General features: G+C 37.3%; 1 protein-coding gene across 4 annotated transcripts in view; it reads left to right on the top strand.

Moving 5' to 3' along the window:
* LOC107727274 (RING finger protein 145) overlaps nucleotides 1-11,900 on the top strand; it is a 25,724-nt gene extending 13,824 nt beyond the window's left edge. For all 4 annotated transcript variants that reach the window (XM_016537096.1, XM_016537097.1, XM_016537098.1 and 1 more), the window contains exons 3-11: nucleotides 1,130-1,238; nucleotides 1,470-1,561; nucleotides 3,869-4,104; nucleotides 5,047-5,222; nucleotides 8,679-8,819; nucleotides 8,928-9,110; nucleotides 9,547-9,694; nucleotides 10,201-10,557; nucleotides 11,132-11,900. In XM_016537096.1, coding sequence (XP_016392582.1) covers nucleotides 1,130-1,238; nucleotides 1,470-1,561; nucleotides 3,869-4,104; nucleotides 5,047-5,222; nucleotides 8,679-8,819; nucleotides 8,928-9,110; nucleotides 9,547-9,694; nucleotides 10,201-10,557; nucleotides 11,132-11,554 — 1,865 coding nt within the window. In that variant the 3' untranslated portion in view covers nucleotides 11,555-11,900. The remainder of the gene's footprint in view (nucleotides 1-1,129; nucleotides 1,239-1,469; nucleotides 1,562-3,868; nucleotides 4,105-5,046; nucleotides 5,223-8,678; nucleotides 8,820-8,927; nucleotides 9,111-9,546; nucleotides 9,695-10,200; nucleotides 10,558-11,131) is intronic.
* The last annotated feature ends 464 nt before the right edge of the window (nucleotides 11,901-12,364 follow it).

Raw genomic sequence — 12,364 nt, 5'->3', positions numbered from 1 at the left:
GACGCGTTTCAGAAAGGCGGGGCATAGAGGAGTGTACAGTATGTACAGTATGTGGAAAATAATGTGTTTTTTGAACCTTAAACCGCATAAACACATTTCATTACACTAAATACACAAAATAATGTTCTTTTTAGCAACATCATATGACCCCTTTAAAATAAATCAATATCTTTTCCTTTGCTGTAATGGTCTTCAGCAGTTTCAATTAGCACTGACTGTAAAAACCAGAGCTGCATCCCACTTTCTGTTTCACGTATTTAGTTTCCTAATCACCAGTGTTAGCAAGTTAATTTGGTAAAGTATGTCATAACACAGAGGTAGTCTTGTATTGTCGTATATCAGAATAACGTTTCAAAATAAAGCTTACCTTAAATATTAGCAAAAATGTAAATATTTACTTTAAAACAATGAAAAAAAAAAAAAACATTTACTTTGGCATAATATTTTAGTAGTATTACTAATTTTTTACAAAAAGTTATAATTATACTTGCTTGTAGTTTTTTGTACCTCAATGTGCAAATAATCATGAAAAAAATTCTCTGTTCAGCTAATTTTAAACAAAAATGTGTCAAATTGACCCCTACCACAACAGAAATAACACAATAAAAGAGATGAGAATCATTACATTTCTCACATTTAATTTTTATTCTCTGACAAGCTACAACAGTGGTTTTCTGTTTTTGCATGAATCTAGTGCCCTAACGCAAAGGTTGTACCTAGTTTTTGAACTCAACAGAAGGGTTGAGATGTGTACACTCGCATGTATTCAAGGTGTAGGGGAAATGTTACTACTTTTTACTTGATGGTTACATCACATGACATTTTAGAGACATTAAATGAAACTTTGAAAATGGTATAAACGTTTTGCAAAATCCTATGAAATCAAAATGAATACAAAGGGTACATTTCTTATTTGGCAAATGCTTTTTACTTTGCATTTTTCAAAATATTTTCCTTTATTGTGGGCACTGTTATGTAATTATGTCATTGACACTTGTGTGTAATTTAAAGCCAAACTATATTTTTGTGAAGTTTTTGTTTTATTTTAATTTAATGCAGTGTATATACTGTATGTATACTGTATGTATATCATTATTCCTGTCAGTAATTGAGACTCCCTTTTCTTCAGGCTACATCCTCAGTCTGGTGTTGTTGACTTTACCCCGGCAGCATCTGGTGCAGCTCTACCTCTATGTGCTCACAGCTTTTCTGCTCTTCGCTGGGCACCAGCTCTCCAGGTCTGTGCTCACAGCACCCCATGCTCGACTGTACACAAACACAATGACACGTTGGTTTTGAAGTGCTGACATGTTGACATTACTTGTACACACACTCACATTAAATCTAGTTGCAGTGTCACTCATTATTACCGATAAAAAAGTGCTCATCACATTTTGAATTGTTTAGTGCTGTTTAGTACTTATCATGACTGTCAAACAGACAGTGCTCAATGACTGGTGTTCCTGCAGGGATTATGTACGTGGAGAGCTGGACTCGGGTTACGAGGGACCCCTCTACCTGGAGCCACTGTCCATGAACCGCTTTACCACGGCACTCATTGGTATGTCCTGCATTATCAACTCCAAAACAACACCATTTTGTTCTCTTTACTGCTGCAGGGATGAGTTACTCGCAACTGGTGTCGTGTTACTGAACTTCGGTTCCCACCCTTGCTGGAAAAGAGACCTGACTGCTGAACTATAACACAGAATCTGAAAAAGAAGAAACCAGATCTCGGTGTGCTCAATTTGCTAATGAATTAGAGGCCCTGTGAAATACTTCCAGTTTTACTAATGAGGCATTTAGGAATGGAATGGCGTGCAGCCATCTCGATCCAAGAAAAACAGCCTTGAATACATTTCTAACTGATTTAATTGATTTAAAAGAGTGAAACTTCATCCCAAGGTAGTAAAACCCAAGACACTGTCACCTAATCATCTTTTATCAACATATGTAGTAGAGGTAGCATATGGAATATCAGTTTGACAGGTCATCCATGGCATCGAGAGTTGGATAAAAGAGAAGTAAGCTAAAACAGGAGCAACTCTACAGTAGAACAAAAATAGCCTAATGCGTTTCTGCTCGGTTCTGTATCAAGGATTGTTTTTTTTATAATTTTAGGATGTACAGTACTACAGGAGCTCTGACGTATGTAACTTGTTTCAGTAAATTCACAATTTACAAATTCCCTGACATTTCCTGGAAAACCATGAAAAATAAGGGTTTGGAAAAATCATGGAATCCCTATAATAGAATTTTTGCAAAATACTTTAGAAAAATTCTATAAATAGGTTTTGAATTTAAAATAGGCTTTTTGTAGAAAAGTCTGTGTAGAATGTTTAAACTTCCTGGGAAAGTCCTGGAAATAGTAATAATAATAAAAAAAGTCATGGACAAGTCACAGAAATTTCTTGGAAAATAATAAATATAATTTTTTGTAGATATGCCAAACTCTAAAATATTTCAATAGGTAGAAATTAGTTTTTGTGAGTAATTATCACATAAAATGTCATGGAAATAATAATAATAAAGTAACAGAAATGATTGATTTATTTTTTCTAAAATACTTTTAAAATATTCTAAAGTAGGTCTTAAGCTGTAAAATATTTCAACTGGAAAGGTTGAAAGTCATGTTTAATCAAATATTTACCTCAGACTTTCTTTATATCCAGATATTTAATCCTCAAAATCTCTGTATTATATAAAAGAATCACACTGCAATATGTTTAGCACAGTTCACAAAGACAGCAGCACCGCAGGGAAGCTTCCTCATTTTACTTGAAATTAAACCATTTGAATAGAAAATATTCATAGGCAAAATCTGTGTTCTTTGCTGACCAGACGAATGAAGATCTAAGGCCCCGCCCGTCCACACGGAGACGCGTTTAGCTGTATACGCATACATTTTGTATCGTATAGGCGTTTCGTCCACACGGATCCGGCGTTTTGGGAGAGTGAAACCGATATTTTTTGAAACCGGGTCCCAGAGTGGATAAATCTGAAAACGCCGCCATTGCGTTTTCGTGTGGACAGCGAATCCATATATTCCATTATATACAGGAATTAAGTTAGCTGCTATTTGCAATTGTTTAATTTAATAGTAATAATAATAATAATTGAATACTGTTATTTTTAATTTATGAGACACTTTGTTAGTAGCTTGTACCTGCGATTGTTCATCACGCAATGTCATCACAACATCATTTAGCAACTTTTAGCAACAAATCAACCTTCCTTTAGCAACTTCCCCTGAAAATTAGTTGGCAACACTGGGGGGGGGGAAAGATCGGATAGGGAAAGCTCTGGCTTCGTGTGGACGTAGCCTACGATAAAACAACTATTAGCCTTTTGAGTAGTCATGTCAAGTAACATGCCATGTCAGTGGTGCCACAGTCTGTATGCAGAGCCCATGTACTACGTCCCCTTTGGTAACACCGATATCGTGAGAAACTCTTTGCAATATAATTTGTACGTCATTAAATTCTTTAGGCCTTGTGATAGCAGCTGATTTGTGTGATGCAACGGAGTTGAACAGAAAAGTTATTCAGTTATTCATTTGAATCGACACTCTGAAATGACACTGATCTTTTTATATCTAAATACAAAAGTTTCATCCCTTCTGACAGTGAAAAGAGACCAAACTGATAGACGCATAACTTCAGTAGTTTAACTTAAAATTTGATTTGAGTCAAATTCAGATGATGTCTTTTATTTGCCATGTCAACACGGCAAAGCCGACCACATTGTGAGCACTCCCACTGGGAACGTTCAAAGCACCTTTTTAAAGGAAACATTGAGGTGTGTTAGTGTGGTTTTTCAGTGCATCTGTAAGTTAGTGTTTGTTCAGTAAGACTATCCTCTCCCTCAGGTCAGGTCGTGGTGTGTACGCTGTGTTCCTGCGTCATGCAGACCAAACAGATCTGGCTGTTTTCTGCACACCTGCTCCCTCTAGTGGCTAGACTGTGCCTCGTGCCCCTGGAGACCATCGTCTTCATCAACCGCTTTGCTATGATCTTCACCGGTCTGGAGGTGCTCTACTTCATCGCCTCCAACCTACTGGTGCCATACAATCTGGCCAAAACTGCCTACAGAGAGCTGGTGCAGGTACGAGTTTTATAGGTGTAGAGAGTGGGGTAAGATGTGTCGCCGCCTCAATTCCACAAACTGCAATATTTTTCTCATGTGATCATGTGCATTTTTTTTTACATGTGAAATTACTTTTCTACACGGAAGATATATATATATTTTTTTTTTAGGCAAATTTGTATAAAAATGTCTTAGAAAACCCATATTACCCTGCCTTTTAAAAAGTTTGTTGTTGGTTTGTAATGTTTTCGAAAATAGTGTCTTATCCTCACCAAAGCTGCATTTATTTGATCAAAAGTACAGTAAGAACAGTAATATTGTCGAATATTAATAAAACGTATGTTTTAATGTATTTTAAATTTAAATTGGTTCCTGTTATGGCAAAGCTGAACTTTAATGTCATGATCCTTTAGAAATCATTAGAATATGCAGATTATATGATACCCAAGAAAACAGATGTGCTGCTTGGTATTTTTGTGGATTTTTTTTTTGAGTCTTTGATGAATAGAAGGTTCAAAATGACACCTTTCGTATAGAAGTCTTTTCTAACATTATAAATGTATTTACTGTCACTTTTGTAGTTTTTGACTGTTTATTTGTCTTCAGTAAGATTGAGTTGTTGTTGTTTTTTAAGCTTGTGTGAGTTGGACTAGTATTATTGTTTTTGTGATATTGAAATTGATGATGAGAATTATGACATTTTAAATGGTATCAAAAAAATGGATATAAAAACCTTACTTAAAGCAAAAATAACTATCATGATATGTATATATTGTCATTTAAATAAAATTTCTCACATTGTGATATAAGACTTTAGAATATCAAACTTTGTTGGTTTGTGAATAATGTGAAGTAAAATAAGATGTTTTTGAAATGTAAATGGTTCACATTTTCATCCTACCAGCCAGTATTTGAACTTTTTTTTTGTAACATCCCCCTGTTTCTTGTGCTGTTCTGTAGGTGGTGGAGGTGTATGGTTTGCTGGCTCTGGGCATGTCTCTGTGGAATCAGCTGGTTCTGCCTGTTCTCTTCATGTGCTTCTGGCTGGTGCTGTTTGCACTGCAGATCTACACCTACTTCAGCACACGGGACCAGCCGCCCTCCCGAGAGAGGCTGCTCTTCCTGTTCCTCACCAGGTCTGACTGCTGCAACATATAGTCCAGCTACTGAGTCACACTGTTTTTAATCAGCACAAAGGTTAGCGTCTAGACTAGGGATGCTAATGATTGATTGTCGATAATAATTTGTGACAATGACAATTATCGATGTTCGACTAAGCACAGTAGTTTTGGGGTTTGTGCGGTTCATGCACAAAACGTGCTGCAGACACATGAGGAAACTACAGGTGAGAGTGATGGGCTGGATCTCTTGTGCAAATAATTCACAATGTACAAATTATGCTTTTAATGTGATCCAGACTTTAAAAGTCTATAAAATATAAACTACAAAAATAGAAATAAAATGTTTTCTCCCAGTATTCCAGGGCAACTGACACCATTTGTAAACAGTCAGAAAAGTGAATTATACTTTCCGCACAAGCAAGGATGTTGCACTTTTAGGGGAAAGCAGCAGTGGTGGTAGTGGTTAGTCATACTTCCTTGCACAGCCCTACGTGTTTTAGTTACGTTTGGGATCATTTTACTTTAAATGGTGATAATGTTAATTGCAAACATTTTGATTGTGTTTCTAAAATGCAATACAACAATGAGCACCATGATACCATTTAAAAATGACGCATTCAGCGGTCTCAGTGACAGGATATGAAACAGCCAACAATAACCTTGATTTAAAAAAAAAAAAAAGGATTCCAAACATAACTACGGCGCGCTTTGAGTGGCACTTACATTTATTCATTTGGCAGACGCTTTTATCCAAAGTGACTTACAGTTGAGGAATACAACAGGAATACAATTTACCATAAGATGGCAATAAACACGAGAAGTGCCCGTTATGCAAGGTTTCAGTCATCGTTTAAAATAGTAAAAGCTAGGACAGGAAGGGATAAAGGATAATAAGAGAATAGAAAAAGTGAAGGCATAGAATTTTTTTTTTTCTTTTTTTTTTACGAGGAGGCAGTTAGATGCTCACTGAAGAGATGAGTTTTCAGTTGTTTCTTGAAGATTGTCAGGGTTTCGGCTGTCCAGATAGAGATAGGCAGGTCTTTCCATCAACAGGGTGCGGTTAAAGAAAATGTCCTAGATAGTGATTTTGTGCCTCTCTGTGATGGGACCACAAGCCGCCGCTCATTTACAGACCGCAGGCTTCTGGAGGGGATGTAGACGAGTAGGAGAGAGCAGAGGTAGGAGAGTGTGGAGCCCATGGCTGTTCTGTAGGCAAGCACTATCTTGAACTAGATGCGAGCAGCAACTGGAAGCCAGTGCAGAGAGATGAGAAGCGGTGCGACATGGGCTCTCTTGGGCTCATTGAAAACAAGACCTGCTGCTGCATTCTGAGTCATTTGCAGAGGTCTAATTGCACATGCTTGAAGTCCAGCCAAAAGAGCATTACAATAGTCCAGACTAGAAATGACATGGGCCTGGACGAGAAGCTGTGTTGCATGCTCTGTTAGGAAGGGTCTGATCGTCCTGATTTTGTGTAGTGCGAACCTGCATGATCGTGCTGTTTTTGCAATGTGATCTTTAAAGGTCAGCTGATCGTCAAGAATAACCCCAAGATTCCTGGCCGAACACGATGGGATTATCGTTGAGGAGCCGATTACAGGATTTGCACATCCTGTAATGCCGGTGACTATACACTGCAGTAGACGCATTTTGAAGTGTTAGGGTTAGCGATTAATCGATCAATTGATTGATTGTTAATTTAATTGACGATCGATCATGGGAGTGATCATAAATTGACATCCCTAGTCTAGATATAAACCAGAATGCATTGCAACAAGGATTTGGAATTGCGGAAAATAGGACAGTAGAAATCGAAATCACCATTAGGGCTGTGCGATATTGAAGAAAAATGCAATATGCGATACCTTGTTAAATAATGCGATATTCGATATGCGATACGATATTGCTTTAAGTGTGCAAAATCAATTTAATTTATATTTTAAAATATTTAAAAATATATATATGTTTCACATTGATTCTTTCTTGGAAAAGAAAACATCAGTACAACTTCTGAAAGTGACGAACAGTGTTTTAGCATGTTTTAACAAATCTGAAAATGTAATTTTAACATCAATGTAAACAAAACAAAAAAATGAATGCCACTTATTTTATATCTATGTAGCTGCGTCCCAAATGACGCACTATACACTATGCACTCATACACTATGTACTTATGCACTATGTACTCAACCATGTGTAGTATATTATATAAGGTTATTTTGTCATTCATAATCGGAGTCTCATAGCTCCTCCCCCTTCGGTACGTAATTAAAGCTGCGACAATTGAGTGCATGAAGTGTCCAACATTCCACACTTCATTTTTTCGGTTATTTAAGTGCATCATCCGGGTATTTAAAGTGTACTTTTTCTTTTTGGAATTTTCAGTGTGAACGCACTACTCGCACTATTTATACTACAAAACGTCATAGAATAGTGCATAAGTACACGATTTGGGACGCACCTTGTAACTTTGTTTTTTTGTTTATTACTTAAAGTACACTTTTTAAGTACTTCAATACCACAGTAAAAACTATAGCAAACATGATTAAAGGCAAGTGAGCAGTCAGTAAAAAAATAAATAATAAATATAAGATCAAAAACACCAATTAAAAGCATAGATCAAGGGTGGGCAAACTTGGCCCTTCCAGGTCACTTTCCTTCCGAGTTTAGCTCCAACTCTAATCAAACACATCTGAATCAGCTAATCATTGTCTTCAAGACTACTAGAAAGCTACAGGCAGGTGAGTTTTATCAGGGTTGGATCAAATCTCTGCATGAAAATGGCCTGGAAGGGCCAAGTTTGCCCATCACTGGCATAGATAAATACAATATAATGGTTACAAATAAAATAAGGTCTAACAGTTGTATTCAGGTATAGAAATGTAATAATTAAGTGTAAGATACTGCATAGTGTTCACTGTATAAATTAAATTTAGATTAATCTTTGTTAAAGCTGTGTTTTGTTGTTTGATTAACATTACGAGTGTTTACGAGAATGATTGTGGAGACGGGAACTTTGACATAATTCTGTGTGTATGTGTCTGTTTAAAAGTAAGGAGATGTGAAAGACGAATCAACTATGTTCGCGGGGTGGGAAATGCGTCTCTGTGTGCGCGTGCGCACACTTTAGGTCCAAGATGCGGCTTGTGCGCGCTTCAGCTGTGTGTCAGACAGCAAGACGAGATGGCAAAGAGTTGTTTTCTGCAATTTATTGCACTTGATAACTCTTTTTAACATCAACCAAGTCAGTCTCGTGCCCAGTCTATTCACTGCTGTATGTGTCGACCTAAAACTTTGACTTTTTGCATCGTTTTGAAGTAGCCTATTATTAAAATGATTCAGATATCGCATGCCATTGCGAAATGCATTTCGCGATATTTCGATAATTTCGAGATATCATGCAGCCCTAATCACCATTTAACAATATGTAGCATATGTAAATGTTTTGTTGGTTGTGTGTGTTCTCTGCAGTATCGCTGAGTGCTGTAGTACTCCTTACTCTCTGCTGGGGCTGGTCTTCACTGTGTCTTTTGTGGCGCTGGGCGTCCTCACCCTCTGCAAGTTCTACCTACAGGGTTACAGAGCTTTCATGAATGACAACACCATGCACAGGTGAGAAACATCCACTCAAAGATGCTTACAGTACTCCAGTTCAAAACAACTTTTTTTGCAGGTACTTTAAGAGTGTATACAGTAGTTTCTTTCTCATCTGGTTTTCAGGGGCATGACGGAGGGTATCACTCTGCTGATCTTGGCTGTTCAGACTGGGCTCATTGAGCTGCAGGTCATTCACAGAGCTTTCCTCCTCAGCATCATCCTCTTTGTTGTGGTGGCTTCCATCCTGCAGTCCATGCTGGAGATCGCCGACCCCATAGTTCTGGCACTGGGGGCCTCCAGAGACAAGTAAGAGCCTCGGCACCTCCTGCATACTTCACGCCTGTTCAGAATACATCTCTCCTGCAACTTTCAGACAAGGCTTGTTATGTGAAACGGCACATATGTAAATTATTTACAAAAGTTTTTTTTTTTGTTTTTTTTTTTTTTTAGCCTGATGGCAGATTTTTGACATTTTCTATATGGTTGGAAAGTTTATTTATTTTTACTGTTTTAATGTATTAATTTAATTTAACAATTGAACTAGCTTCCAAAAAAAGTCTAGTGACAGTATAAACCAGAGTAAATGTTAACATGCATTATTTTTTAATTTACTTTTTTACTAGTTTTGATAGGCCTTTTAATTAGGAAATAACATTGTTAGGGCACTCTCCGAGTACTGGCTGGGCGATATGTGTGATTTTCTATCTATGTTGAGCATTTCTTGTATCCTCTGTTGTTGCAGGAGTCTGTGGAAGCACTTCCGAGCAGTGAGTCTGTGTCTTTTCCTGCTGGTCTTCCCTGCTTACATGGCTTACATGATCTGCCAGTTCTTCCGCATGGACTTCTGGCTGCTCATAATCATCTCCTCCAGCATCCTCACGTCACTGCAGGTACACAAAGCTCACACACAGCAAATACAAATGAACAGTCGCTATCACAACACATAGAGACTATTGCATTGTCAAGCTTTGTTTAAAGATGAAGTGGTATATTAGTATATATCCGTTGATCAACCGGACATTTATGATGGGTTGTCTACCTTAGTTATGGAAACAGAAATAAATAGTGTTTCAGAAGCAGAATTTTTTTTTGTCTTGAATATTTTGCACAATAAAACCGGGGATATTTAAGAAAGTAAAAACAAAAGAAATAAAAATAAAAACATACAATTAAATTTTTTAGTTCAGCTCATGAAAAATGGGGGCAAAAACAAAAGTGTTGCGTTTATAATTTTGTTCAGTGTATATATATTTATATATATATATATATATATAGAGAGAGAGAGAGAGAGATACTGAAAATATGTATACGATCTATACATTTACAAATGCATATAAATAATTTAAAGGTATTATGTAATATAATATAATTAATGTAATGGATTACCCTCTCTCAGGTTCTTGGCACCCTTCTGATCTATATCCTCTTCATGGTGGAGGAGTTTCGTAAGGCTCCTGTTGAGAACATGGATGAAGTCATCTACTGTGTCAATGGGACCTACCGGCTCCTGGAGTTCCTGGTGGCTGTCTGCGTGGTGGCCTACGGTGTTTCAGAGACCCTGTTTGGAGAATGGACTGTAATGGGCTCCACCATCATCCTGGTTCATTCCTACTATAACGTGTGGCTAAGGGCCCAGCTGGGCTGGCAGAGCTTCCTGTTGCGCAGAGATGCAGTTCACAAGATCCAAAGCATGCCCACTGCTTCCACATTACAACTCCAGCAACATAATGACATCTGTTCTATCTGCTTTCAGGTAAGGGATTGTTTAAGATGTTTTCAGTGCATTTATTCACAACACAAGTTTTTTATTATTTAATGAATATTTTTGTTCTATACCAGGTTAGAGGGTTTACTGTGTAACTGAGAAAGAATGTATTTACTATGCACTCTTCAAAATCATTCCAAAAGGGGATTTTTGGTACCCCAATGAATCTTTCAGTGATCAGTTCTTAAAAGAACCATTTTATTCTTAGTATAAAGAATATTTTAATAATCTGAACAACCATTTTTGCTCTGAAAAGTTTTCATGCATATTAAAGGTTATTTGTGGAACCACTAATGACAATAAAGAACCTTGATTGAATAAAAATGAACAATATACCCAGATGAATCAGAATCATAATTGAATCATATCAAGAGATTGTGAATCGTAGCCAAATGTGGAAATCTTTATTGATATCAATACCAATACAGTGGACACTGAATCTGAATTTGCTCTTGCTAGCCTTTAAACCATTTCCTCATTTGTCAACATGTTCATAATTTCACTTCTTATCTTGGCTGCCTAGTTTTAAACATTGCTTCTCACTTCCATCCTTCAATTCCAGGATATGAAGTCTGCTGTCATCACGCCATGCAGCCACTTTTTCCACGCTGCCTGCTTAAAAAAGTGGCTGTACGTGCAAGAAACGTGTCCTCTGTGCCACGGGCAGCTCAAGAGCCAGTTACAGCCAACTAGCTCTCCAGGTGCCACCACCCAAGGCACTCCACCAGCCAATCAGAACCCAGCAGAGGTGGAACAGGAGCAGGGTGAACCACAGGTTGAGTTGGACACTGAGGAAGGCACCCAAGCAAAAAACCCTCCTCCCGTAAAAACTTCAGCCAAGACAGAGCTTGGAACGGACTTGCTATCAGGGAGATCAAAAATCCAGCCTAAAGAATGTGATGTAGCGGCAGAGGGCAGCGCCGAGCCAGTTGGTGATTTGGATGATGGTTCGTGCAGCACATCACATGTCCATTCCTCTTCATGAGCACATGCCAAGCCTACCTTCAACTCTTATCAGCCTGTTAGGTGTCGCCAAAAACATTTCAAATTGCCAATGTTGACGACTCCATTAGAAGATGGTTAAAGGGATGGTTTACCTTTTTTAAAATAAAAGTTCTGTCATCATTTACTCACACTCTTGACGTTCCAAAGCCTTTTTGTGGAACACAAAAGGAGATATTTAGAAGTTATTTTCCATATAATGTAAAGGGGACAAAGGCTGTTAAATGAGAGCTTGTTTCCACCATAGAATAAAAAATAGTTGCAACTGTTTATCTGAAAATTTTGATTTTCTCACAATTCTAGGAAAAAAAATTGCAGAATTGCAAAATATTAACGCTCAATTCTGAGTTTACATCTGACAGTTGTGTTTTGTTTTTTTTCACCATAGAATAAAAAAGGTGTATATCTCACAATTGACACTTTTTCTCAGAATTGCAAGTTAACATCACATAACATTTTTTTTCTCTGAATTCTGAGTTCACATCTTGTACTTGTTTTTTTCCTTCTTTTCTGCCACGGAAGGCAATTGCGACTTTTTATCTCAGAATTATTGCAGTTTATATCTCACAGTTGACTTTTTTACTCAGAATTGCGAGTTTATGAGGAAAAGAAGTCAGAATTGTGAGATGAAAAAGTTGCGAAAACTTTTTTTTTTTCTTCCATACTGTGAAGTTATAAAAATGACAAAAAATATCTCCATATAAGTAGTTTATACAATTCAAAGTCTTCTAAAGCTAGGATTACTTTGTGTAGGGAACAGACCAATTTGAAGTTGTTACTGAAAACATTAAAA

This window comes from Sinocyclocheilus rhinocerous, unplaced genomic scaffold (assembly GCF_001515625.1).
Source record: "Sinocyclocheilus rhinocerous isolate Xijiao unplaced genomic scaffold, SAMN03320098_v1.1 scaffold95, whole genome shotgun sequence".
NCBI classification, from domain to species: domain Eukaryota; kingdom Metazoa; phylum Chordata; class Actinopteri; order Cypriniformes; family Cyprinidae; genus Sinocyclocheilus; species Sinocyclocheilus rhinocerous.
This window is presented reverse-complemented; position numbering and strand designations above follow the sequence as displayed.